We start from the raw sequence: 24,344 nt of genomic DNA, 5'->3' as shown, positions 1-24,344 counted from the left end.
TTGAACGACTTTGCTAGCTGAAGCTGCGATAAACAACACCTATGCACTTGCCTTTCGCCTAAAGTTTATCAGTCGCTACCATCGCCTTACCTGTACTCGGGTTTCTTGTTTCCCTTGTTGTACACGAGTCTCGTCACCAACCACTCCAAGCTCTCTCGTATACCCTGGTTCTCTAGCACAGATACAGGAAGTAATTTCGAGTCTGTGGCCTCCAACTGACTCACCACTTCTATGAACACCCCTGTCTTCAAAGAAATCAAGTCTACCGCCTGCGGCAAGTCCTGTTTGTTCGCTAGCATGAGAATGGGCACATTGACACTGTCGCCTCCATCCACTTTCCACAGCGAATCGTTTGCTATCTCCATGAGCGTTTCGTAGCACTCAGAGAACCGATCTGTATCTGTAGAGTCAATGATAAATATAATGCCGTGGCACGAGCGATAGTACCTCGACCACATGCTTCGAAGAGACCGTTGGCCACCCAAATCCCAGAATTTCAAGTTAATGTTCTTTAGACTGGCAGCTGTCCCCGTAGCGCCTTCACTAGGCTTGTAACGTACGGTGGTTGTATTCTGACCCACTGTAGGCAACACCCGCTTTCCCTTTAGGATTTTCACCGTATCAGCAGCTTCCTTCTTGCTAGAGCTCAGAGAGTTGTCTGGCTGCTGCAAATTTCGCGTCAAGCTCGAGCCAGCACTAGCATTGCGCTTGTTCTGTTGCGCCAGACTCTCATTGGGAGATGGGTATAGGAGCTTAATGTGTTCGAGAAACGTTGTTTTGCCGGCATTGTCAAGCCCCAAGATAAGCACGTTGTACTGCTCTCTTCTGCTGTATTGAGTGTATAGCGACAGCGCAAGGTGAAACATGGGACGTGGAGCAGAAGATGTGGAGCTTTGAAGGTGATAGTTAACTGTTTTTTGGCCCGAGGCGCGCCGAAGATGGAGGTGGAACCGATGGACGACGAAGGATTGAGACTTGAATTTGGTTAAGATTTATAGGGTTAGGGAAATTCTTCGGATGAGTTTATCAGGTAGTCGAGTAAAACTTGATTTTTTTTTCTGGTGTTTTGTAAGTAGCGTGGGTCGATGCTTTTGTGGCATGTGGAAGTGGACTTCCAGGAGATTTTCGCAGCCACCAGTCTCGCGAGGAACAAAAGCGTTCAACTAAGTTCCAGAGCATTAATGGAGCAATTGTTGAGGCGGTTTCAGAAAAATTTTGAGATAAAAGATTTTACGGCTGAGGTAACATTTTCTCGTCTACTGAATGTTTCATTTGATCTTTTTCATTCTGGTGGCATCATACCGGGTAGCTTTCCCAGACACCCGTGCCGCGATGTTCTACTATAAAAGCGCACCTCTTCGCTAAAATTCTTTAATCTTCCTCATCTCCTTCAACTTGTTTGATTTGCATCTTTCTCAACAAAAACGTATGTTGGCTGCTTTTTCACATGATGAATATACAGATAGGGACAACTGAGATTCTATGAAGAGAGTTGTCAATTCGATAGTAGAACTTTATTCTGATTGACAGGTTTCAAATGGCAGGTTGACTAACAAGCAGCTGAGATGAGCGTACTATTAACCAAGTGAGCAAATATCCTGAAAGGTTAAAGGCTCCTATGGCTAGAAAGGACTTTTTCTGAATCAAATAAAGGGCTTTGTGTTCTATTCAAACTCGAGGAGCAGATCAGTTCAGTCATTCATAACTTCGACACCTACTGGCCAGTACATTGACCAGGATCACTACTGTAGATTTCTCAAGACTGTTTTAGCACCTGGGCAAGATATGATTTGCTTTCATGGTCCATAAAGTTGATCCTTGAGACCAGCCTAAGTCTTCATTTGTCACTTGTGTCTATGCTACTCTGAAGCTTGTGTGGCTGCGAAAAGTACTCACAACCATAGACACACAAACACTAAGCATACACAGCAAACACTGGGCACTTGGACAGCCAACATCTTGCTTCCGTTGCAGACTCTCAGCTCCTCTTTCCCGACCACAATTTTTTCCTTCCATCATTCTACTCTTCCATCTTCAGAAACATCCACCTAGTGCTTGTCGCACATGGCTATGCAGTGCTGGACTGACTCCCTAGTTAGTGTTCGATAAACTACCACCAAACATCAACAACAACTTCATCTTTTTCCTATGTCTTTCTTCAAGTCGATCCAGGAATCGCTTCCCAAAGTCGATCTCGACAACATCACCAAATCTTTCCAAAACGGCGGCAAGGCCGTGCTGGAGTACTCTGAGCTGTTGAAGGAGTCGATCCAGCCGTTCACTCAAAAGACCCAAAGTCTTATCTCGACGCAATTGCACCAGGTGCAGCAATTGGCTCAAACTCACATTGGCTCCAACATTGAGGTCAGCGAGTTGCCCAGCGACTACTTGGATTTGGAGAAAAACTGTGATGTCTTGTTGAAGCTTTACACTGACTTGATCCAGTTCACCAACGATACTTATGGCGTGGTCAGTTACGACTATCCTCCAGGAAACACGGCTATTTCGAAGATACGTGATGCCAATGTCGGTGGGTTACTTTCGAACAAGTTCAATCAATTGAAGAACGTGTCGACTCCTCAGGAAATGGAGAAAGTGCTCTTGGGCCAGAGCGAGGATAAGCAGCAGCAGTCTCAGGAAGGAGACGACACAGTGGAGATCCAGACGGTTTCTGCGCAGTTGCCAAAGACGCTTTACGGCCAATTGGCTGCCATTGCCAACAAGTATAGTGAAGAGTTCAAGGAGTCTTCCAACACCTTGTCGTTTGCCCTCTTGAAGATTTCATCTCTGTACACTGAGATCGGCACCTCTCGTTTGGAGCAGGATAGAAAGGTGATGGCACAATTGAACCATGCGTTGGTGGCCATTTTGAACGAGCAGTTCATCAAGGTCAATGAGTTGAGAAAGCGTGTTTACTCGGCAAGACTGGAGTTTGACTTGGCCAGGTCAAAGAAAACGAACGAACAGGACGAGGAGGATGAAGAGTTGATTGCCAAGGAGGACGAGCTCGTGAGTGCTACTGAAGTTGCTGTTTTGGAGATGAGAAAGCTCTTAAAGCCATCCAAGAACGTCGACCTCTTGAAGATTTTCGTCAAAGTCCAAAAAGACCACTTGGAGACCAGCGCCAAGAAGTTGGCCTCTCTTTTGTCTGAGTTGGACAAGATTGAGTTCAAGGATGAGGACGACGAGTAGGCAATTTACCTATAGCCTGTTGAAGAGAAACTACTTAAAGTGCGTATAGTTTTAATGTTATAGTGATTATCAGCTTTACAGCCATACGTAGTACAGATATTAAACACCATGATACGCCGAAGAGCGAGACTAAGTAGTCGACTGCGATACAATTTGCAAAAGTGAGAACCTCAATTATAATACTCTATCAATTGAACAATATTTTTCATGGCTGCCCCACAGTGTCTCATCAAGTACTCACAGTGCGCATCTACTACCACATGGACAAAAGAAGGGCGGAAAACAAGGCCTATTTGATTGGCCCAATCGTACGCCATCGCATCCAAGACTCCTTGTTCTACAAAGAGAAACTTTACCTTACCAACGAGTCGTCAATTGTGCCCGTAATAGTCGAGCACGTGCACTCTGTGGGTGGCACGGACGAAGCAGGCAGACCCAGTCCTTTTCTCTGCTGCCTACTACGGCTTCTCGAGTTGGAGCCTTCTCCTGCTATAATTCAGCTTCTTCTAACTCAGAATGGCTACAAAGAGTTCAAGTATCTCACTGCGTTGGCGCTAGTGTACTGCCGCTTAGTGTTTGATGCCAAAGAGATGTACGCTTTATACGATGAGTACATCAAGGACTATCGGAAGCTACGAATGCAATTGAAAACCCCAAGATTCGAGAACGATTTGCCCATCCACTACAAGTTGGTCCACATGGACGAGTGGGTGGATATGTTGGTGGAGGAAGAGAGCGTGGTGGACTTAACGCTCCCGTATATTGCACCAAGGAAGGTGTATGTGGAGAAGGGAGAGGCTGAAGTGAGGGTCTATGGTGGTGACAATGACAGCGAAGATGATAGTTACGAAAGTGATTCTGATTAGACCACACAACGGTGGGTGGTTCAGTCACAGAGCCTGCTGGATCGGTTCCAGTGCTTTCGTATTCTTTCATGTGAGAATAAAGTCATCTTTCGTAAACAGAGCCCTCATTTAGAGACGAGCCTGAGGTTTTGGGTGGATTTCGAGGAAATTAATAGACGAAAGCCTGTGTTGGTGTTGGTGCTGATGCAGAGTTGGTGAAAGTGGCCAATGACGCAGACTTAAAACAAGAGAGACTTTTTTGCAACCACTGTGTTACAGAATAACCTGCAACATGTTTAACGAATGTATAAATAATGGCTTTAAAGCGATGTTTGAATGATTGGAATCTCGATGACTATGGAGAAACAGGCATTTTTCATATCAAGAGGGCCAATTTAGCCGAGCAACTTTATGACTGAAAAAGACCCGAGACCGGTTCTCACTTATATAAATGGGAACAAACTGTTAAATGAGACCATTGAAGTGTTCAACTGCTCGTCAAGTCTAAATGGCTGCGAAACAGTTACTAGGACCGAGGTGCTCCGTGAGTACAAGACAAGGAACGACCCAGAATGTAAACGTAATCAGAAAAAGAGAAAATACCATTATAATGCAATGAAATGACCAACTTCTTAAGAGTCAACTTTTGATCTACCATGCAATCTTCAATTTCACCGTGCTCTGGCCCACTCCATAGTAGCTACTGTCTACAGCTCGCGCATTAAAAAATCATCTCTTGTTTACTACAACTTTTAACCTATAGCCTATCCAGGTGCAATGGAAGAAAGCACCATTTTCGCTGACCCTTTGCTGGAGCCAGCAGAGACTCAATTTGCTCGTGTTCTAGAGAACTACAGATTGGGCAATGCTGGCGACGATCCGTTTGCCATAGTAAAGAGCTTCACAGGTATCTCAGCAAAGATCGCATTGGCCATGAACCAGAAACTAGGAACTGACGAAGACGCGAAGAGCGAGTTTGAGAACTGGAATCTCGAAACGAAAATATGGCATTTGTTTGAGTTGCTCTACTCGTTTAGATTGTCTGAGAACAAGCAATTTGATGCTCTTTCGTACGCTTCATTGAGAGTTCAAAGAGAAGCCTTCTTGTCAAAAAACCCAAAGCTAAAGGAAATGCTCTTGATTATACAATGGCTACAGTACAACTCTCCCGGATGTGCGCTTGAACCGCTTCAAGACTCGCAGAAACTGAAATGGTTGCAAACTACACTTAAGGCGAAAACGAGGGCCTTATCTGCAATTGCAAATGCTGGAGGAAACTCTTCCCAGCTCGTTACAAATATAGATCTGGATGCGCCATTGCGTGAAAATAAGCAGATCGCTCCGGAAGATACAGAGACCGATTCGGTTGTGTTTTCTCAGATATACCAGATCCTTCTCACAGGTGACTACCAGGGGGCTCTGGACTTAGCTAATGAGACAGGCAACTACACTCTAGGGCTAATCTTGTTGGGCGCTATTCAAGACTACTATGATCCAGTTGTGGATAAAGTACCAGGTGATGATGAAGATATGGAAATCGACACTGATCAGGCAGAGCCCTCAGGGATTCGTCACAAGTATTTGTGGCAACAAACGGTGTACAAACTTTCTCAGGAGAAAAACATCAATTACTACGAGCGTCTTATTTATTCTTTCCTAAGTGGTGGAGACCTTACCGAGAACGTCAAGTTTTCTGAACACAGCTGGGAAGAATGCCTCCTTGTTTACCTATATCAACTACTTACCTACCATATTTTGGTGTTTGTTGAGAAGCTCATTCCAGAGGATGAGAAGCTCCGGACGGTGCTGATGCCAACTCCCCAATTTCAGTCCGTCGACGACATCCTCAATACTATTCTGCAAAAGAAAAATCAAAGTGAGAACCCCTTCAGGGTCATAATGGGCAGCATAATGATTGACCAGCTCAATATTTTCTTACATAATGCATTCAAGGCAGATCAAGCAGACATTGCTCAAGATTACCAGCTTCTACGAATTCTCACACATCTAGCAGTCATGACGGTTATACTCAATGTTCATGATGGGTCGAAAACCCCAACGCGCATCATAACACGCTATATCTCAAGGCTATCTGATCTCGGATTGGAGGATCTTGTTCCTGTTTACATGACCTTCATTCCGGATGAAAAGGACGTGCGTGAGTGCTACTCTATCTTCTTATCGACAATCACAGATCCAGAAAAGAGAGCTAGACAGCTAAGCATTCTCAACAGATTCGACGTTTCGTCTGCGGGCGACGAGACCCCAGCTAGCTCTGCCACCGAAGACATACCTGACAATGATAATAAAATCTACAATGTTTTGAAGAGAACTGTCGAAAGAGTGATGTTGGAGACGGAGGATCATTACAACCAAAATGGTGACGTCGTGATTGCCGACACAGTTGTTGACCCTACAGACGTAAAGCTCTATAGAGCAGTGGATTGGCTTTTCGATAAGGATATGTACGAGGATGCCATTAACGCTACGAAGGTTCTCATGCGTCGTTTCCTTCTAACCGGCCGAGTGAAAGCCGTTCAATCCTTTAGTGCCAACAAAAATTTTAAAACTCTCTTAAAAGACTATGACTTTTACGTTCAGACGAAGTCGCTTGACGGGAACAGTCCCCCAGCAATTGTATCTGAAGAAGTTAGACAAGAATTGCTACAGTATCAAGATCTCGTGGAAACTCTTGAGCTTTTGAATCAATGGAAGAGCTTTGTTGGAACGGACATTAATTCTAGTCAATTTTCCGAATTCTGGAAATCGAAGGATTTGGAAAAGTCAATTCAAAAAACGATCCATAAATTACGAAATCTTATCAGTACCTGGTTCAAGGACGCAGCCACTTCTTCAATGGACGAAGAGCTGACCGAGATATATGAGGAATACCGAAACATCTACGTGCCTTATTTTATTATAGAGCTCTTACAAGTTCTTCAACAATCAAGGCGAACAGATTGGAAATACATGCGCCAGGCGTTCAACTTGATTAATGAGATTGCCGATGATAGCGCAAATGACTACTTGCAGAGGTTCATCTCGTGCGGCAGATTGAACGAATTTGTTTGCTTGACTGGTGACATAGCTATTGTTGCCAGTGAAAAAGGATTGAAAGGTATATTTGCGTGAGTTATTCATCTATTAGTGTACTAAAATTAGCTAATTCAAAGCAGAAGCCTTTTCAGATAACAAGTCTACAACTCCCGACAAATTTTTGACCAAGCTGAGGGCAGCCTCGTAAGAGGCGTCTTTCCTCGGTTCATCGTAGATGATCAACCAGCCATTTCCCTGATCCAAAACCCCGTAAAACACCTTGTCTAGAATCATTTGCGATAATTTGCCTTCGACCTGTTGAAGATTCAAGCCGATGCTTTTGGAGATATGTGACAACTCGACCACACTGTATGACTCGATGATCTTGAGCAAGTTCTGCTCCAACAAGTTATCATACAAGGCATTGAAATGGTTTTTAATGATGGGATCGGACTTCAACTCCGCAGAATATGCGAGCAAAGCATTCTCAAATTCCTTCAAGGATCTGTTTGAGTATGCTGTAGCGATGGCTTTCATTGCATCGATGTCCTTTGACTGATACTTGATGACGTTCTTATTATTGAGAATTGTCTTGACATCATCGATCAAGTTCAACATGATTTTCGTTAATAACATGTACTTCAACACCACGATGGCTCTCTCGTCGCTCTGAGAATTGAATCCCTCGAAAGATTCATAGAAGTAAGAGAAGGCGGTCTTATAATCTTTGTCTTCTGCATTCAAAATACCGCTTTGGCAATCGAGTTCGGCCTGCAATATCGTAGGACAGTAAATAGAGTTGGCAGATGTTCTAGCACTGGTCAACGCAGCTCTTGATTTGGGAATATTTCTCAATGCGTGGTAAATTTGTGACTCGACCAACTGCACCTCTACCAAAGACGACTTATCATCCAATTTTTTGTATTCCCTCAACAATTCTGTGATAATCTTCAAGCCCTCCTGGTAGGAACCCTTAGTATAGAATTTGGCAGACAACTTCAACTGCAACTGCTGCCTCAAAAATGACAACTTGCTCTGTATGGCCCACTCGATAGATTGCTTGATTGAGGTGATTTGCACGTCCAAAGCGCCTGGAATAGCATCAAAGTCCTCTACTAAAGACTTCACGATCTTGGCAGTTTTCGATTTGGCAAACCCACCCAACACAGATCTCGAGTCACTGATCAACGTGTGCAATTTCTCATAGTTTTTAAGCTCCTGATATACCTTGCCCAACTCGAGAATTGCTACCTCTTGGTCTTGCAACAACTTCGTTCTCTCCTTCTGGTCGCCTGTTTCAACTTTGGCGTTGATCACCAGCCAGTATTTAGATTCAGCCTCCTCGTACTTTTTTTGTGAAGCTGCCGTTCTCGCCTGCTCTATCGATTCTATGTGGTCAGACATGTGTGTGATTTTGGTTGTGGTTTTTCAGTATGTGGAGATTTGAATAGGTCGATTTGCCTCTACTACTGGCGACTTTTGTGCCGGACACACTCCCCAGCAAAAGGTGGATAGTAACAATTTAAACAGGGCTGTGAGGTCCTCTTTATACGAAATCTGAAGTAAAGTAGTCCGAGTAACCCTAATCTAAATTTATACTTCATTTAAAGCTCTTGAGCTGGATGTGACCAAGGTAGGTACAGATTTGCACCCACCTTCTATTCTACCTAATTTCATTAGTTAAGATTATAAGAGAGAATTGGGAAAACACCACTTTCCCTTGACGTTGATTTGAATCAGGATCGTTATAAAAGTTGGTTGATTGTGTTTCTGCCCTCCACTATGAGTGGTCTCCAAGTTATACACCTGAGATATATGGGTGCGAAATTTTACCTCCATATCTCTCCAACATGCTCAGATTGGGTCTTCGAACGGGCCAGGCTGCTCGCCTTCGAGTTGCTTGCAAGCGTCCCATGACTCCCTTATCATTGTCCATATTCAAATGCTATTCTGACTCCCCTTTCAAGGTTGACTACAAGAAGGTCATGGAGGAAAGACAGATGCTGAAATTGCCCAAGTACAAGCAATGGGCCCTATACTTCCAGACAAAGGAGTTCAAGAAGTCCATGACTAAGTACTACCTTGCAATGTTCGGCGTGATGCTTGTGTGTATGTACTACTATATGAGAGATCGGTGGTACGAAGAACAGCAAATCAAGCACATTAGAGAGAAGTACGAGAAGGATCCCTCATCTCTAAGTGAGTACAAGTACTTGAAGCTCAAAAAGCTCACAGGAGACAAGCTTAAGCCGCGTGAAGAGAAGAAGTTCAGGCTTTATCAGATGATGAGGAAGGAGTTTAGAAGAAAGCATATTTTTGATACCGATGTGATGTTTGAGCCCACACCTGCAGACTTGAACGAATGGTACTCTAGACAAGCTCGGAAAACCACCAAGATCGCTGTTCCTGAAGACGACGATAACGACGATGGAGAGAAGCCAGCGATGAAGAACGCCTCGAACCCAAGTATCTTGCCCCCTCAGGACACCACTGGGTTCTACGAAGAAAACGCAGCCACATTCGATCGTGACATGTGGTGGGAAGAATTCAAGGCGAGGATTGGAGCACGCAGAAAGTGGTTGATGAAAAATATCGAGGGTGACGTCTTGGAAGTCTCTTGCGGTACTGGACGAAACATTCCTTACCTCAACTTGGAACACATCAACTCGATCACATTTTTGGATTCCTCAAGGGGTATGGTCGAAGAGGCCAAGAAGAAGTTCCAAAAGAGGTTTCCAGGATATAAAAAAGTTGGATTTGTCACTGGCAGAGCCGAGGAACTAGCAGATATGGCCAAAGACGAGACAGTAAAGTATGACACCATCGTCGAGGCCTTTGGGCTTTGCGCTCACGAGGACCCTGTTGCAGCGCTTAAGAGCATGAAGAAGCTCTTGCGCCCAGGCGGCCGTATTGTTCTTCTTGAGCACGGCAGAAGTACTTGGGATTTTATGAACAACCACTTAGATTTCCGTGCCGAGAAAAGATTCAAACAGTGGGCTTGTAGATGGAACTTGGACATTGGTGAGCTCATTGACGATGCCGACTTGGACATCACCTATGAGAAGCGAGTCAATTTCGGTACTATCTGGATGTTGGTTTGCAAGAGGCCCGAAGACAAGCTTCGTGTTGACGAAAAGCCATTCATAAATAAGTTTTTCGGCACAGAGGCCCCAAAAGTCAAGAAAGAGTAAAATCATTGTATATAGTGACGCTGGGCATCAAAGAGTGTTAAAAAGTCACAAGTAGATGCCTTCTTGTTCTTCCTCTTTCGACGGTTTCACTCCACGTCTGGACAACTCCTCCGATATAGCATCTAAACGAGCACTTTGGTTTTTCATAACTTCAACATTCTCCAGTATGGTCTCTTTGTAGAGGTCTATGCTCTCTTGGTCTGACGTCTGCTCGATCTCCTTTTCGAGGTACTCATTAGTCTCTTTGAGTTTGCTTATGGACCTTTCCAATTGCAGCAACACGGAATTAATATTCTCGTTCGTCAAATCACTGAGTGCTAGCTTGAACTCTTCAGTGCTTATAGGCTTCGTTTCTGAGGACATAGTGTAGAGGTAGAAGAAGGTGCGAATTCAGATAAATAGAATTGAAAAGTTGCAAATCACACACTCTATGCTTCGAAGAGGGTCCCTACAATGGCTTAACTTCGCTAGATTTAAAGCTACGGCCAATGTAGCAAAAATTGAAGACTTCGTCCAGCCAATCCACCCGCTCTTGCTAGCTCGAGCGAAGGCTATGACAAAAGAGTATGGAGTGCTAGAGAAGAAGATACAAGGAGGTGCTTTTGACCTGGAAACAAGCATACGGTTTCTGACGGTGTCGGCGGTGTTGGATAACTATCACAAGTACAAAAGCGATATGGAAAGCTTGAGTTCCTTGTTGGACATCATCAACGATGAGCAGCCCGATCCAGAGCTCGTGGAGGAAGCTCGCAGGGAACTTCTAGAGATTCTCCCCAATGTGATGAGGACTTCTCTGAGTCTTCAAAAAAGACTACTTCCTCCCTTGAGCCACGAGGATAAGCCAGCGATTATGGAGCTTCGTCCCGGTGTGGGAGGCTCAGAAGCCGGGCTCTTTGCTCAGGATCTCCTAAATATGTACATAAATTACGCCAGCAACAAGAGGTGGCCGTTGAAGATCATGAGCAAAACAGTCGCCCCAAACGATGCACTCACAGAGGCTATCATCGCCATAGACGCACCGGGCGCTTACAATACTCTTAGACATGAGAGTGGTGTTCATAGGGTTCAAAGGGTTCCTGCCACTGAAACAAAGGGACGTACCCACACATCTACTGCAGCAGTGGTGGTGTTGCCAAAAATGTCAGAGGGTACAGAGCAGTCTTTGAAAGAAGACGAGCGACAATTTGCTCCCGGAGAAGTTCGGATAGATACAATGAGAGCTGGCGGCAAAGGAGGACAACACGTCAACACCACAGACTCTGCTGTTCGTTTGGTTCACATTCCTACTGGAATTATCGTCATGCAACAGGATGAGCGGTCGCAACCTCGAAACAAGGCGAAGGCTTTTCAGATCTTGCGGTCCCGGTTGGCATTGCTAGAGCGTGAGAAAGAGATTGCCGAGCAACGAAGGATGAGAACTGATCAAGTGTCCACTACAGACCGTTCAGACAAGATTAGAACGTACAATTACCCTCAGAACAGAGTCACCGACCATCGGTGTGGCTATTCGGTACACGACTTGCCTGGTGTGATGGCAGGCGAGAAGTTGGACGAGTTGATCGAAAAAGTTGACGAGCACGAGTTTGAAGAGCGCCTCCAGCTCCTTATTGAACTGGCAAAATGATAAACCTTAGAATTTGTAAATAGATAACAGGTACAATCACCCCTTGGTTGCAAAAAAGTTGACTTTCCTGCACCGGTGCGATACTATTAGATTCTATCAACTACCTTCTTCATGAGCGATAGGAAGCGTCCGAACAATGGAGGTGGGTCAAATGCAAAACGCCTGCGGCTGGAGGTTCAGCAGACGATATATATTAAAAACTTGAACGATAAGATCCCAAAACACGTCGTGAGACATACACTTTATCTCCTCTTCTCAACTTATGGAGATGTCATCGAGATATTGATGCCACGAAAGATGCGTGGCCAAGCCCACGTGGTGCTAGATAACAAGGCTTCAGCAAATAGTGCCTTGAGAGGGCTTCAGAGAACCTCAGTATTCGGCAAAGAGCTTCATTTAGACTATGCAAAGACCAAAACGAACATCGTGAAGACAATAGAGAAAGAGATTGAGGATGAGACGTAGGTTTCATCAATTGAGTTGATTATTGTGATAGATATACAGCATCCTCAAAGCTGTTCATGACGCAATCAGGGACACCCAATTTACCCAAGGCTGTGCCTCCCATGGTAAAGTGCCCGCGACTCTCTTGTGTAATGAGATGCTTCATCTTGTCAACATTTTCGAGGAAGCCAACATTATACTGTGGTATGCAATTCTTATGCAAGTTGTACGAGATGAGCAAGTCGTTGTCGGTTACATTGACCATTTTGTCCAGCTCCTTTGCTTCATCTCGGATAATAATGTTATCGAATTGAGACAATTCGACATGCAAAATGTCTGACAAGACTTTCTTGACGGTTTTGAGGTTTATTCCGGTAGAGGGGATCCCTCTGCTATTGAAGAAGTGGCCTCCCATCATAAGGGTGATTTTGTGGTATGGTGCCTTAGGCACAGCTTGCTCTTGGAAAAAAGATAAAGCGTCCAGCTCGCAGTCAGAGTCGTAAATCACACCTAAAAGGCACTCTGGATTGCTGTTTCGAATCGGCACGAGAAATCCAAACCCACTGCCTCCCTTCGGAATCAAGCACTTCTTCTTTGTATATACATTGGCCAAAAAAATCGTTGTGTGCTCAAATGAATTCAAGATACGTCTAAGCTCTGCGTCGTTGATCATCTTAGCTAACCCAAACGTGCTCAGCGTGTATCTGACATGGTTGAAGGAAAGCTGCTCTCCATTTACAATGAGGTTACCCCTAAGATCAGCCTTCTCCACATCTGAGTTATAGATTATCTCCACGTTACTTTGTCTTTGTAGATATTCAGCCAATATCTTAGGAAACACTTGCAACCCGTCGTGAAGCCGCATGATTGGGAACTTCTTGAGCTTCTGAGAAAGACTAATCATATCTGCCAGTGGGGAAATCAACGACTGATACTGAGCTAGCTGTTTAGATAGTGTTGGCGTTGTTGTCTTCTTCTTCTTCTTCATGCTCTTGAACATGCTCTTCACAAGGGATCCGTGTTCCTTCTCTAATTCCACCAACCTTGGAAGCGTAGCATTGATACTAAGCTTACTAATGTCTCCACTATACACCCCGTGCATCACAGCACTAAGAATATTGTCAGCCAAAGCAGCCAGTCCAAATCTCCTCTGGAAGAAATTTCGTATACTTTCGTCCTTGCCTGGAGTATCTGAAGGTTTCTGAAACGGCTCTTTCAATATACTTTTTATTGCGCCGTTAGTAATGTCGCTTGCCATAAACTTGACGAAAGACATCAATGAGTTCGGTGTCTGTACTAAATTATTCGAGGGATCAAGAAGCCATTTTCTATTGGCATCAGATGTGGATCTCATTACTTCAACCTGATCTCCGTGACCCAATTGCCTAAGGATGTCCACTATTAGCAATGTTCCATCACTGACTCCCCTCAAGGTTCTAGGACCTTTTTCCAACACAATTTCTTTTCCATCGGTGGTATTCTTTAGTCTTTCGGTAGAGATCCAGCCACCAGGTGAGTTGCTCTTCTCGAAGATGGAGATACGTAGATCAGGTCTGAGCCTCAGCAAGTAGTAAGAGAAAGTTAATCCAGACACTCCCCCGCCAATCACAGCCACTCTTCCATTTTTTGGTATAATTGACATTGGTGGATGATGTTTGCAGAGGAAAGGTCCTACATCAAATGATAGCGTTATCGTATGCGCACCGACTACCTGCGTGCCTCTATACATTGGGCTATTTAGTAGGCGTGGGGAAACCCGAGTTGCTTGGGGTCTCCTAAATCAGTGGACAGAATCCTGGCAAGCTCGTTTCTCTGAGCGGTATCATCACCAACGTGCTCAACACTCACGTTCTTGAGGAGCGGCATGGTGGAAATTCCATGGGAAAAGCTTTCATTACGTCTTTCGCAGCCATTTTTGTGATGGGGCCTTGTCCTTGGAGAAACAGACCCGATATCATGGGAGTTCAATCTGTCGCCGCTGGAGCCATGACTCGTCGATGTCGACATTGTGTCATTTGACGAGACAGCTTCGCTAGCACTATCAGAGCTTAATATTGAAGCGGGCTCTCCTTCGTCGCGATATCTATCGTCCCTGGTATGAGGTACATATGATAAGTCGTTGTCTGAGCGTTCGTTGGAAGCAGACGACGTAGCAGCAAATGAGTTACCAAGTGCTGCTTTGATTGTTGAAGGCTTTCTAGGCACTGGTGCGACATTCGAATCAATCACCAAATCGTCGATCTGAAGAGTGGGTATAAAATCATCCACTCGGGAGCCAGGTAATGAATCTTCGTAGGCAGGCGCTGGGCCAGCGAAAGAGACGGAGTTGGACCTGCTGAGGGGATCTTCTGCAACTGAGAATGATCTCATCACAGGAGAAGCAGATGCCGAAATGGCTTCTTCAAAAGATGGAAGGCGATCGTCACCTTCTGGATCGAGTGGTTTGATGCTGACACCATTGTGACTGTAAGAAGGTGTTCTGAACGATATGCCTCTTCTTTCCGGGGGAGCAGAAGACTCCGCTATTATGTCAGTTCCAATTTCATCATACTTTGGTAATTGAATGGAAGTTTCATTACACTTGGCACTAAGCAACACCAATGGTGTGTCGACGACAACTTCATAGTGATGCATCCTGTTATTATCTTTTGGATCTGGCTTGGAAATTCGGAATGAGACTTGAAGGCGGTGAGTAATCTGAATATGACGGAAGTTCGAGTCAGGAGCCAAAGCTTTCTGGGCAGTGGTGTAACCTTGCTGGACGTTTTCTCTGGAGAACTTGTGATCTTCCATGAGAGCAGAGGAGTCAAGCTTGAGCACATTGTCATCCACATCGTCTGAAATTGCGTCATTAGGGTGGTGACTGATTTGCGTTTCCAAAGTTCCTATAACCGGTGATGAGGGACACATTTGGCCATTCTGGATAGCCTCACGGCCCAAGCTCATTGATCTCCGAGGAATACTTGCTGAACCCAGAGGATCTTCATTACTAGCAGACATCAAAATTTTATCCGTCCTTGTCGTCAAAAACGGAAGAGCGATATTAATGTCGAGTGGAGAGGCAATCAAGGTTGACTTCTCGGGCTTCGCTAAAGGATCGTCTAAGGCAGGATCGTCTTTTGGCTCATAACAAGAGAATAATAAATTGTTATCTGGACATTTGATAACCTCTTCCTTGAACGGTTCTGCACCAGTATAGTTGCTTCTGAATTTCGTCTTAAGCTCACATAAATGCACCACTCGTTCTCTGATTTTTCCATCGGCAGGGTTCCTCATTAGGTATGGATCGTCACTGTCATATTCATACTCCCTTCTAAGATCTTTGGACACATAGGTGATACGTTCTAGCACATTGAATTTGATTCTCTTTAAAATGACGTCTTTCATCAAAGGTATGAGTTTGACATTAATTGTGTGTTCGGAACCTAAAGCAACATACTTTTTGGGGAAAGTGATGATATAATGCATGGCGTCGTTCCACACTCGGTTGACATAAATTGGTTTGTCAGCCACCGAATTAGCCAAAGACGGCGGAGTCCTCACCATCGGGAGATTATAGAATGAATAGACTTTGGACTTCCTGTTGAGTTTTTCGCTGATTTTTGTCATAGACATGGTCAAACGATGTACAAGTGAGCCGTTGATAGAGGTGACTGAAGCAGGCATGTGTGGAGGGAATACCAAGGGCAAGAGAAACACGTAAAGACCAGCTTTAGCGTTCTCTTGCGGCGCGCTTGTAGACGCAATTGAAACGGCATCGGAGAAAGTTGATGTATCTTGATTGACCAGAAAGGACTTTCTAGGGTGGTTTACCGGGTCCACGTCGTCAGCCAACTCTCGCACACTGACTAAACGGTAGCGCTTGGTCCGCTGAGCAAGCTCGTTGGGCCCGATCTTGCTAATTTTGGCATCGTTGGAGTTCTCTGTGTTGATGTAGTAGTCAGCGTCGCTCAACGACGAATTCCATTCGAACGAGCCGATTTTAAATTTCTCCTTCTGATGGTAGTGGTTGTGAGGGTCTCCCGTGGGCCACAAGGTCAGCACACACGACTGGAAGTCGAATTTCACGTCTCGGACGGCTGTTTCCTTGGTGAGCTCGATGATGAAGGCAAACACGTGCGGGATGGGCAGATCAGCGTCGATTTCCGTGCACAAGTGGTTGGGTGAGTAGAACAGCTTCAACGCCAGCAGTCTCAGCTCACCTGGCAGTGCCAGCTGACTTGGCTCCCACTCTCGGAAAGCAGGCAGCCCCAGCTCAAACTCAGCAAACTCCCCGCGTGCATCACTCTCGAGAGCATCTCCACTCTCGCCTTCTCCCGTTGGAATAACTGTGCCACCGTTCTCAACATCATCATAGGTAAAGCTGGCCAGCAGCGCCGGCGGCAAGTAGATACAGTCGTTTGTGTTGGCGACAAACGTGCGGATCAGCTTGGACTGGGGCCCCTGGAGCGAGTTGTTGGAGGTGGTCAAGGGAAACGGCTGCTGGAGGCCCAAGTCAGCCAATATGGAATGGAGTTTTTTGCCCACCACCTGGGAGGTTTCGTGCTTGATGAGCTCCTTGGCCTGTTTCTTCAGCACCAGCCGCAGTCGACCTGGCACCTCGAGCGCAGCTGCGTTGCTGGAGAGCGACGAGCCTCTGAGTCTCAGCACCAGCGGCAGATGGCGAGGGTGGGGGTCGTCGCTGATGACGATGGTTCTGTTGGTGGACGTCAGCGCCCTTCTGTTGCCAAAGGGCAGCGGCGGGAGATCCAAGAGCGCCGGCTCCGACTGTCGGCGGGTGACTTTCTGCTTGAGCCTCTCGAACATGGGCGATGAGGAAAGTGGTGAGGGTAGAAGTGTGAGGTTGAGCATTTGAGGTGAGGTTTGGGCCGATGACCGACGCTGCAGGACTGGGGCCTCACTCCAGCGTGTGCTACGTGCTACGAATCTGGAGAAACTTGTATGGCGAAGTCAGCTGATGTTGGGGTCGATCGATTCCCAATCCCTGGTTTCGGCGGCAATTTTCGATCTCGCTTGCTGTGTCTGTGTGTGAGTAGAAATCACTTGGGGGTGGGCAGGGTGGTTGTTTCTGCGGTGAGTAATCTGCCAGAGCGGTTCTGGCGCGATAAGCAGTAGGGACCGCAGCAAGCGCGCCCCCCTTTGCAGGTTTTCCGGATCTGCTGGTTGGGCCATTGCAGAAGAAAAAATGTCAGTGGCTGCGAAGGGACAAGATTTGTGGAAAATCTGGAGCAGGCCCAAGAAATTTTGTGAACTGGGGTTACGGACGTACTTCGCTTTCACTACGGTACATTAGCTGTTATTTGCATTGTCCCTATATCGAATCTACCTGTCTTGAAGTGTCCCTCGCTAGGAGCACTGGGATTGCCGGATGACGCTTTTGTGTAACTATCTTCACATTTGCTGGATCTGGAGGCCTGTCTCCCATCGATAGGCAGCCTAGGCGCGTCGCACCCCGCAGGTCCCGTCCTAGGGCCCCTAATGTGAATACAATAGCGCTTGGTTCCCTGATCCCAGCAAATTTGCTATCTGAGTGATCAGTCCATCAGATCACGCATTTCGGCTTCTCCTCTTGTCGTTCGTCTTGGTGGAGGTCTTGTTCGCTGCTTGGCGGTCGCCTGCATTTGCAGTACTGGGATGCTTGGGTACAGTCTCTTTTCGCTTTCCAGTTTGCAGCCATCTTCACTACCACCACCACCTCTAGCTTTAGCTCTAACTCCCAGTAAAACAAGTCTCCACGTACAGGCCGTTCTGAAGCAACACAGTCACCGCCCGTGGTATCACTTCCACCTGGATCGGCAGCAACGGGAAGTTCTCTCCATCCACAGATATGTAGTGGGTCTTGTCGTCTTTTACCTTTGGCACCAAGCGGTATCCAAACACCTTTGCATGAATCACCTCGTCTGAGTGGACATGGGCCCCCTGGTCAATTTTTGTGAACAAACCCACCATGTGAAGTAGCGGCGCTTTGGCATTTGTCACCAACATGTCCATCATCCCGTCTTGAGGCAACGCAGCAGGAAAAAACTGGGCCTGGTCGGACATGTAGGGCATCTTGCCCACGTAGAAGATGTTCATGTTGTCGCAGATATCACTGGACAACTTCTCCCACTCGGAGGGAGGCTCGTCATCGAGACTTGGGTACCCTGCCTTTTTGGGGCTCTCGCTCACATTGGTGTTTTGCAACTTGGTGTGCTTGTCAAAGTGTCTCTTCACCTCTTCGCCCTCACACCCATAGTGCACCCACAAGTCACACGGGTACTTGGCCCTGGTAACCAACTTGTGGGCCACGCCAATCTCAAAGCGGATGGGTCCCATCCACCGTAAGTGTTCGGTTCCAATGTCAGCATCGGCTATCAGCCCGTACGCCTGAGACATAAAACTGAGGCGAGTTTGGTCGGCTCCATCGACTTTCTGCGTCACCGCCATCACGTCCATCTTTGTGCGCTGGGCCTTGAGCATGCGGAACGCTGCCACCGAGGCGTCGTTGGTGCCGTGGGTGCTCAACGAGAGAGCATTGCCCGAGCCACACGGGAGCTGCGTGATGGCCACCTTATCGAACGCTGCCTCGCCACGGTCGTCTTTTTCGTAGATTCCGTTGATGATCTCGTGCGGCACTCCGTCCCCCAGACAACACGCTATCACGTCGTATTTGCTTTCGTCGAGCTCGCGCCCAAGCTCAACTGCGTGTCTGTGGTGGGTGGTTTCTTGGTAGGTGATGTTGACGTGGGCGGCCTCGAGCACAGGCAAGATTTTTTCCCGGTAGATTTCTCGAGCATTGCCCTTTCCGCCAAAGCTGTTTAGCACAACCAAGATCAGCGGCGCCACCACGCTGCCCCGGTAGGCCCTTTTCAACACAGAATCGACGATGGTGTCGTTTTCCACCGCATACGCTAGATCCACTAGCATGCTTCTTACCTTGATTTTTTTCCCGGCATCTTCCACATAGAACACCTTCACCACGCTGTCGTCGTTGGCCTGCTCGCACCAGATGATGTTCTCGTACGGAATATCGTAAATTGCGCTTGCTTCGGACTCGGTGCTCCAGCAGCACACAGACGACAACGTGCTCGAGGTATTGGTGTGGTTTGGTGAAGAGGGCCCTTGGAGCAGAATGCCCGTGTCGGTGATTGTGCCGTGACGAACGAACGTTGAAAGAAGCATTTCCGTTGACATCCAGGGTCCAAGCGCTGTGTGGGTCGGGGGATTTATGGTAAGGGTACGTTTACAGAGGACTGCGGGGGGAAAGGGAAGAACAATGGGCTGAGCGATTTAGTTGAGACAAGTTTCTGATGCGCGATTTGGGCCTATGGGTTCTTGGAAAGCGTGTGGTTGATATTTGGATGAATGGCTTCTCGTTTCGGAAACTAGGTAGATATAGGTGCAGGTGCTTCAGCGATGGAATATTACCAGACAAAAACCTCAGGAGCTAAATACTAACAGAAAGCTAGTGCGCGTTCTCTTCAACCAACGATTTTAGTGATACAACTAACATCATTGTTTGTTTGTTCAAGTGGCTTTGATGTAACTCGTTTCCCTCGGCTCGGCAAGTGCTGATCCCGATTAGCTATGGTGTGCGAAAAAATACAACGAGCTTCACTGGCTCGTGGGCCCGATTAACTAAAATGTATGATTAATCATGGGTTCCATTGGTCGTATCATTAATTATGTACTTTTCAATCCACCTCGTCTTCTAGATCCTCGCCGCTCAAGGTAAATGGCTCCGGAAGAGGCGCTTCCGTCATGTTCAACTGTCTCACAGTCTTGATCACCTCAACCTTCTCCTCTGGCTTCGTGTCATGCAACATGATGATGCCGCCGAAACCACGGTGGCGACGGATAGGGACAAACCGGTCGTCCTTTATGAAGGAAACGTAGTTGACTTGCGCTGGCAACACTCGGGACAAATTGCTGATCTTGTATGGCGTCTTCAGGTATTTGATGGGCACCTGTTCGTTGGCAATAGGCTCATCCTCTTTCTCTTCGCTCTTTGTGTCCTTCTTTCCGTCCTTCTTGTCATCGCCCTTTTCTGTCTTCTTGTCGTCCTTACCTTCACTTTCTTTCTTTTCAGCATCTTGCTTCTTCACCTGAGCCTTACTATCATCGTCAACATCCATGTCGGTAGCTTTGTTGCCATCCTCTCCCTCCTTCTTTGCTTGCTGCTTCTTAGCTCTGGCTCTGGCCCTTGCTGTCGTCGAAAGAACAGCTTTGGCGACCTTGTCTGGCTGCTTCTCCTTCGCTTCTTCTTGTTGAGGTGGGTACTGGAAGTACTCTGGAGAGCTGTGAACGTTTAACTCAAACTTTGGTGCTTTCAAGTCCTCCTTGACACCAATGATGGCAGTTGGAGCGAATGAAAGCGACAAGAAGTGAGCCAATGGGAACCAGTACCATGACTGAACGAATACAGCTAAGCCAACGATGGCTTTAGCATTTAATGTGTTGGTGTTGCCATTTTCTAATTGGATTGTGACATTTCTGCCACCAGCATCAATGATACCCTGAGCTGTGGCAGCACCAAACTTGGCCAAAGCATCTTCATGTTTATTCTTGATTGTGTTGGCATATAATGATGTGAATTCCTTAACCTTTGGATAAAGTGTTTCGTTTTGCTGAATCAAGATCATGGCGGTCGCTTGCAAAGCACCCTGTCTGACAAAGTCCACAGCATCCCTTGTCAATGGCTCTAAGACTTCAATTGCAGCAGGCAAAGCTCTACCGGCGCAGGAGATACCCAATGCCATCGCTGTACCGTAACGAACGTGAGGGTTGTGTGATTGAGATAACAAGTCCACGATTTGAGGAGCAGCATGGTAGTCACGGACTAACAAGAAACCCAAACTCAAGACCGATGCTCTTCTCACGTCATCGGAGGGATCGGATACCGCAAAGTGCAAAAGCTTCTTTATGGCACCATTGTTGCCAGTTCCGGCGTAGGCCAAGGCAACAGTGAAAGCACCACCATATCTCAATATGGGGCTCTCTTCGTCAAGAAGTTTCTCAATGATGGGTAAGGCTTTGTCCTCTTGACCGTAGTTCAACAATGCAATACCAATAGCAAGTCCACGGATGATGTTTTCGTGTTGGGTCTCTTGAGCGTAGGTGAACATGTCATTTATGGCTTCTTCATTACCTGAGCCTAACATTACCAAACCCATGGCAAGTCCAGCAGCTTGCCCTGAAACGGCGGAATCTGAGTACAATACCACCTTCAATGCCTCGTAGAGACTCTCACTGTTACTAGCCATACCGGCAACACCACTACCCAAACATGCACCATGCAACATCACATCAGTATCATGGCTACCAGCGGCATTACCATGTTCGTCAATGAACAGCTTTAGGTAATCAATTGTTTCTCTGCCATGGCCAGCGAAGATCAATCCCAAGGCAAACAAAGAGCCACCTTTAGTGTGCGAAGCACCGTTAGAACCAGGCAAGTATGGTTTCAAGATATTACGGCCCTGAGACAAGTTACCCTTGTGAATGACACCGAGAGCTGCGGTGGCGGAGAATTTGGACCAATTCGTAGCCTTGCCTAGCCATTCAAGGTTCTTTCTGAAGAAAGAATCGTCAGTGGTACCCATATGGAAGAAGGCATTGGCAAATGTAACAGCTGAATGAAATATGGAGTTTCTGCCTTCTAAAAGATTTCTGGACTTGTTTAAAATCGTGAGATCGATGTTCTTGTTCTGATACAAGAAGGTAATGTCCAAATCGCATGTAGGCACGCCCGATAGCACGTGGAGTAATCTAGCTTGCACTGGATGATCAGCGTCGAAAGACTCATCTGCTGACAATTTCTTTGCGACCGAATCAACCAACTCCTGCGAGGCAGAACTGACCAAGTCAAAGGCGCCTTGGTATGCAATCAACTTTTCGTCCTTAGCAACGAGCTTCTTGAAAACCTGGACGGCCAAATCCGAGTCGTTTAACTGGATAATGATCTTAAACACAGTGAAGAAGTCCTGATGATCTTTCAAGGCCAACAACAGATTGATCAAGGTGTTCAACAATTCAGTTCTGAACACACCGCTCGAGACCACCGAGTTAGCGCAAACTAATACATAGTTTATCAACGCCAACCCTTGTTCACCATCACGGGCGGCCTCTTTCTGGATGATATCCGTGATTATGTCTAAACGGAAGCTCTCCAAGGCAATGCCCAAGGCAAGCTTCAAATCATTTGCTGCCATACATTTGGCCACCATCTTGTCGAAAATCAACACGAGCTGAGGACTTATAGTGACATCTTCCCCCAAAAACTTCTTTTGCGACAATTTCGAGTAGATGTTGATGCACTGAGAAACAATGGTCTCGATGTACTGAGACTTCTCTTCGAAGTTGAAGTCATTTTCAGCTCGGAGACCGTACTTCACCGAGGCATCGTAGTCACCAAGATTATAGTATACTTTCGAGATAACAAGAGCCGCCAATGAACGCTTCTCAAACAGCTGGTCCTCATAAAGATCCTCGAGTTCCTGGAGGTTATTGGCGATCTCTGCCCAGAGCTGGTCAACAACGTCATTCAACGAGGACAACGCGTACAGCTTCAAAGAAGGGTCCAGCTCAGAGAGCAAGGCCAAGTAAGGCGCCGCAGAAACTAACGCCATTGTGTGAAGTGTGAGTTGTAAGTTGTATTTGTAAGTTGTATTTGTAGAAGTACTTTAAATGTATGTAGATCGACACTGGGTATCTATCGCCACATTCTGCTGCGCACGACCCCGGAAGGCCATAGAAGGGCGCCTAGAGAAGAGTTGATCTGGAAGTGAAATTTTCATTGGTGATGGACTTTTGGTGTGTAAGATGAATAAGATTGGGCTGCTGCATCTTTGCGTTCATCTTGAGGTTGTTCTGAAGGCCAGAGATGTTGTCTCTGTTGGTTGCGAAAAGTGTATCATAAATGGGTATTGGGTGGAACTGCGCTGGGTAGAATAAACAAATTCCCAAAAGAAGAAGATAATAACGAACGGCTCTTGTCATCTTTTATAGATTCTTTGGTGCATTTCAGCCTTTCATACTAAAAATTGCACCGAGGTGTTGCAGCTCTTCCTATATAACATGTGCAAGATTGAGTATTTACAGTAGGATCCAACAATTCATATCCGTCATTGCAACTTGTTCTTTCATTTTCAGCTACCTAGCTCTCTTAAATCATTTCCATTGTCAATAGAAAGATGACAGATATCGCTGTGCTCGCTACTGAAAGTCCACTTGATGCAGACCGTTGAATTGTTTTGCAGCCATAGCTCGATTTTAAACCATACAACGTAGGCTGGCTTTGTCGCCGTAGTCAGGAATACTCAGCCAATTACTTCCATTAGCCATTTTCGACATCCTCAGTGGAAGTTGGTCACTTAACCTCTAAGCGAAAGCAGGAAGACCTTACTGAGTATGACTGAGGCTCTCAACTTCAAAGCCATGGCTAGAAGTATTATCCTGACATTATAATTGTTATTTTTTAGTCTGCTCGTCGTCTTATCCTCACTGACCCAGTTTTGGAGATTTGAAACAGATGTCGACATCGAGCGGATCCTTTTTCTCTAAGACATTCGTATCAAAGGTGATCACGAAGTTGCAAATTATCCTCCTTTACATCATGACAAGTATATGCTAAATTTTTTTTTCTTTTTTCTGGACATATTTTTATAAATTGTCATCAACATCGCTCTTGTCGCTCATGTCCATCTTCAACAAGTCATTTCATACTCCAACTTCCTTACTTTTGACAGGCAAGGACTGCGATTGGTCTAGCAATCCGTTTGGCACACATCAGCATAGAAATTAAGTCCCGTTGCTCTGTCCATATTTGATTCAAGTCATTGTGTAACGTATGATAAGTGCTGAAACTGACCCTAAGATATTGCTATCACATCCAACAAAATTAATCAAACCAACCGCAAATATTGCCATTGCCCATTTGAAAGCTTGACATTGCAAACAAAAAAATCAAATTTCCCTTTTGCCCATGCCACACTGTGAATCAAGGACGACGGAGCCACAGTTGGCTGCGAAAAA

At 46.1% G+C, this 24,344-nt stretch overlaps 12 protein-coding genes across 12 annotated transcripts; 5 read left to right on the top strand and 7 right to left on the bottom strand. All coding sequences in view use genetic code 12, as the record gives it.

Annotated features, from left to right (window-relative positions):
• Positions 1–86: 86 nt before the first annotated feature.
• ARL3 (Arf family GTPase ARL3) lies at positions 87–866 on the bottom strand (the record flags this gene model as incomplete). The annotated part of the gene is made up of 1 exon (XM_029032413.2): positions 87–866. One exon carries the CDS (start codon positions 864–866, stop codon positions 87–89), a length of 780 nt encoding a protein of 259 aa, XP_028892728.1.
• Positions 867–2,148: 1,282 nt separating this feature from the next.
• CJI96_0001057 (uncharacterized protein) lies at positions 2,149–3,192 on the top strand (the record flags this gene model as incomplete). Its single annotated transcript, XM_029032412.2, has 1 exon — positions 2,149–3,192. One exon carries the CDS (start codon positions 2,149–2,151, stop codon positions 3,190–3,192), a length of 1,044 nt encoding a protein of 347 aa, XP_028892727.2.
• A 260-nt stretch (positions 3,193–3,452) lies between these two features.
• On the top strand, positions 3,453–4,058 carry FGR16 (U4/U6-U5 snRNP complex subunit; the record flags this gene model as incomplete). The annotated part of the gene is made up of 1 exon (XM_029032411.2): positions 3,453–4,058. One exon carries the CDS (start codon positions 3,453–3,455, stop codon positions 4,056–4,058), a length of 606 nt encoding a protein of 201 aa, XP_028892726.2.
• A 756-nt stretch (positions 4,059–4,814) lies between these two features.
• On the top strand, positions 4,815–7,169 carry NUP84 (Nup84p; the record flags this gene model as incomplete). The annotated part of the gene is made up of 1 exon (XM_029032410.2): positions 4,815–7,169. One exon carries the CDS (start codon positions 4,815–4,817, stop codon positions 7,167–7,169), a length of 2,355 nt encoding a protein of 784 aa, XP_028892725.2.
• A 30-nt stretch (positions 7,170–7,199) lies between these two features.
• Positions 7,200–8,477, bottom strand: RPN6 (proteasome regulatory particle lid subunit RPN6; the record flags this gene model as incomplete). Its single annotated transcript, XM_029032409.2, has 1 exon — positions 7,200–8,477. The coding sequence occupies one exon, from the start codon at positions 8,475–8,477 to the stop codon at positions 7,200–7,202; it is 1,278 nt and encodes a 425-aa protein (XP_028892724.2).
• Positions 8,478–8,923: 446 nt separating this feature from the next.
• Positions 8,924–10,264, top strand: CJI96_0001053 (putative RNA methyltransferase; the record flags this gene model as incomplete). Its single annotated transcript, XM_029032408.2, has 1 exon — positions 8,924–10,264. One exon carries the CDS (start codon positions 8,924–8,926, stop codon positions 10,262–10,264), a length of 1,341 nt encoding a protein of 446 aa, XP_028892723.2.
• Positions 10,265–10,309: 45 nt separating this feature from the next.
• On the bottom strand, positions 10,310–10,627 carry CJI96_0001052 (uncharacterized protein; the record flags this gene model as incomplete). The annotated part of the gene is made up of 1 exon (XM_029032407.1): positions 10,310–10,627. One exon carries the CDS (start codon positions 10,625–10,627, stop codon positions 10,310–10,312), a length of 318 nt encoding a protein of 105 aa, XP_028892722.1.
• A 67-nt stretch (positions 10,628–10,694) lies between these two features.
• CJI96_0001051 (uncharacterized protein) lies at positions 10,695–11,888 on the top strand (the record flags this gene model as incomplete). The annotated part of the gene is made up of 1 exon (XM_029032406.2): positions 10,695–11,888. One exon carries the CDS (start codon positions 10,695–10,697, stop codon positions 11,886–11,888), a length of 1,194 nt encoding a protein of 397 aa, XP_028892721.2.
• Positions 11,889–12,372: 484 nt separating this feature from the next.
• On the bottom strand, positions 12,373–13,974 carry HEM14 (oxygen-dependent protoporphyrinogen oxidase; the record flags this gene model as incomplete). The annotated part of the gene is made up of 1 exon (XM_029032404.2): positions 12,373–13,974. One exon carries the CDS (start codon positions 13,972–13,974, stop codon positions 12,373–12,375), a length of 1,602 nt encoding a protein of 533 aa, XP_028892719.1.
• A 95-nt stretch (positions 13,975–14,069) lies between these two features.
• On the bottom strand, positions 14,070–17,183 carry ECM21 (Ecm21p; the record flags this gene model as incomplete). The annotated part of the gene is made up of 1 exon (XM_029032403.2): positions 14,070–17,183. The coding sequence occupies one exon, from the start codon at positions 17,181–17,183 to the stop codon at positions 14,070–14,072; it is 3,114 nt and encodes a 1,037-aa protein (XP_028892718.2).
• Positions 17,184–18,041: 858 nt separating this feature from the next.
• On the bottom strand, positions 18,042–19,505 carry LCB4 (sphinganine kinase; the record flags this gene model as incomplete). Its single annotated transcript, XM_029032402.2, has 1 exon — positions 18,042–19,505. The coding sequence occupies one exon, from the start codon at positions 19,503–19,505 to the stop codon at positions 18,042–18,044; it is 1,464 nt and encodes a 487-aa protein (XP_028892717.1).
• A 500-nt stretch (positions 19,506–20,005) lies between these two features.
• Positions 20,006–22,939, bottom strand: RPN2 (proteasome regulatory particle base subunit RPN2; the record flags this gene model as incomplete). The annotated part of the gene is made up of 1 exon (XM_029032401.2): positions 20,006–22,939. The coding sequence occupies one exon, from the start codon at positions 22,937–22,939 to the stop codon at positions 20,006–20,008; it is 2,934 nt and encodes a 977-aa protein (XP_028892716.2).
• Positions 22,940–24,344: the final 1,405 nt, after the last annotated feature.

This window comes from Candidozyma auris, chromosome 1 (genome assembly GCF_003013715.1).
Source record: "Candidozyma auris chromosome 1, complete sequence".
Classification (NCBI taxonomy): domain Eukaryota; kingdom Fungi; phylum Ascomycota; class Pichiomycetes; order Serinales; family Metschnikowiaceae; genus Candidozyma; species Candidozyma auris.
This window is presented reverse-complemented; position numbering and strand designations above follow the sequence as displayed.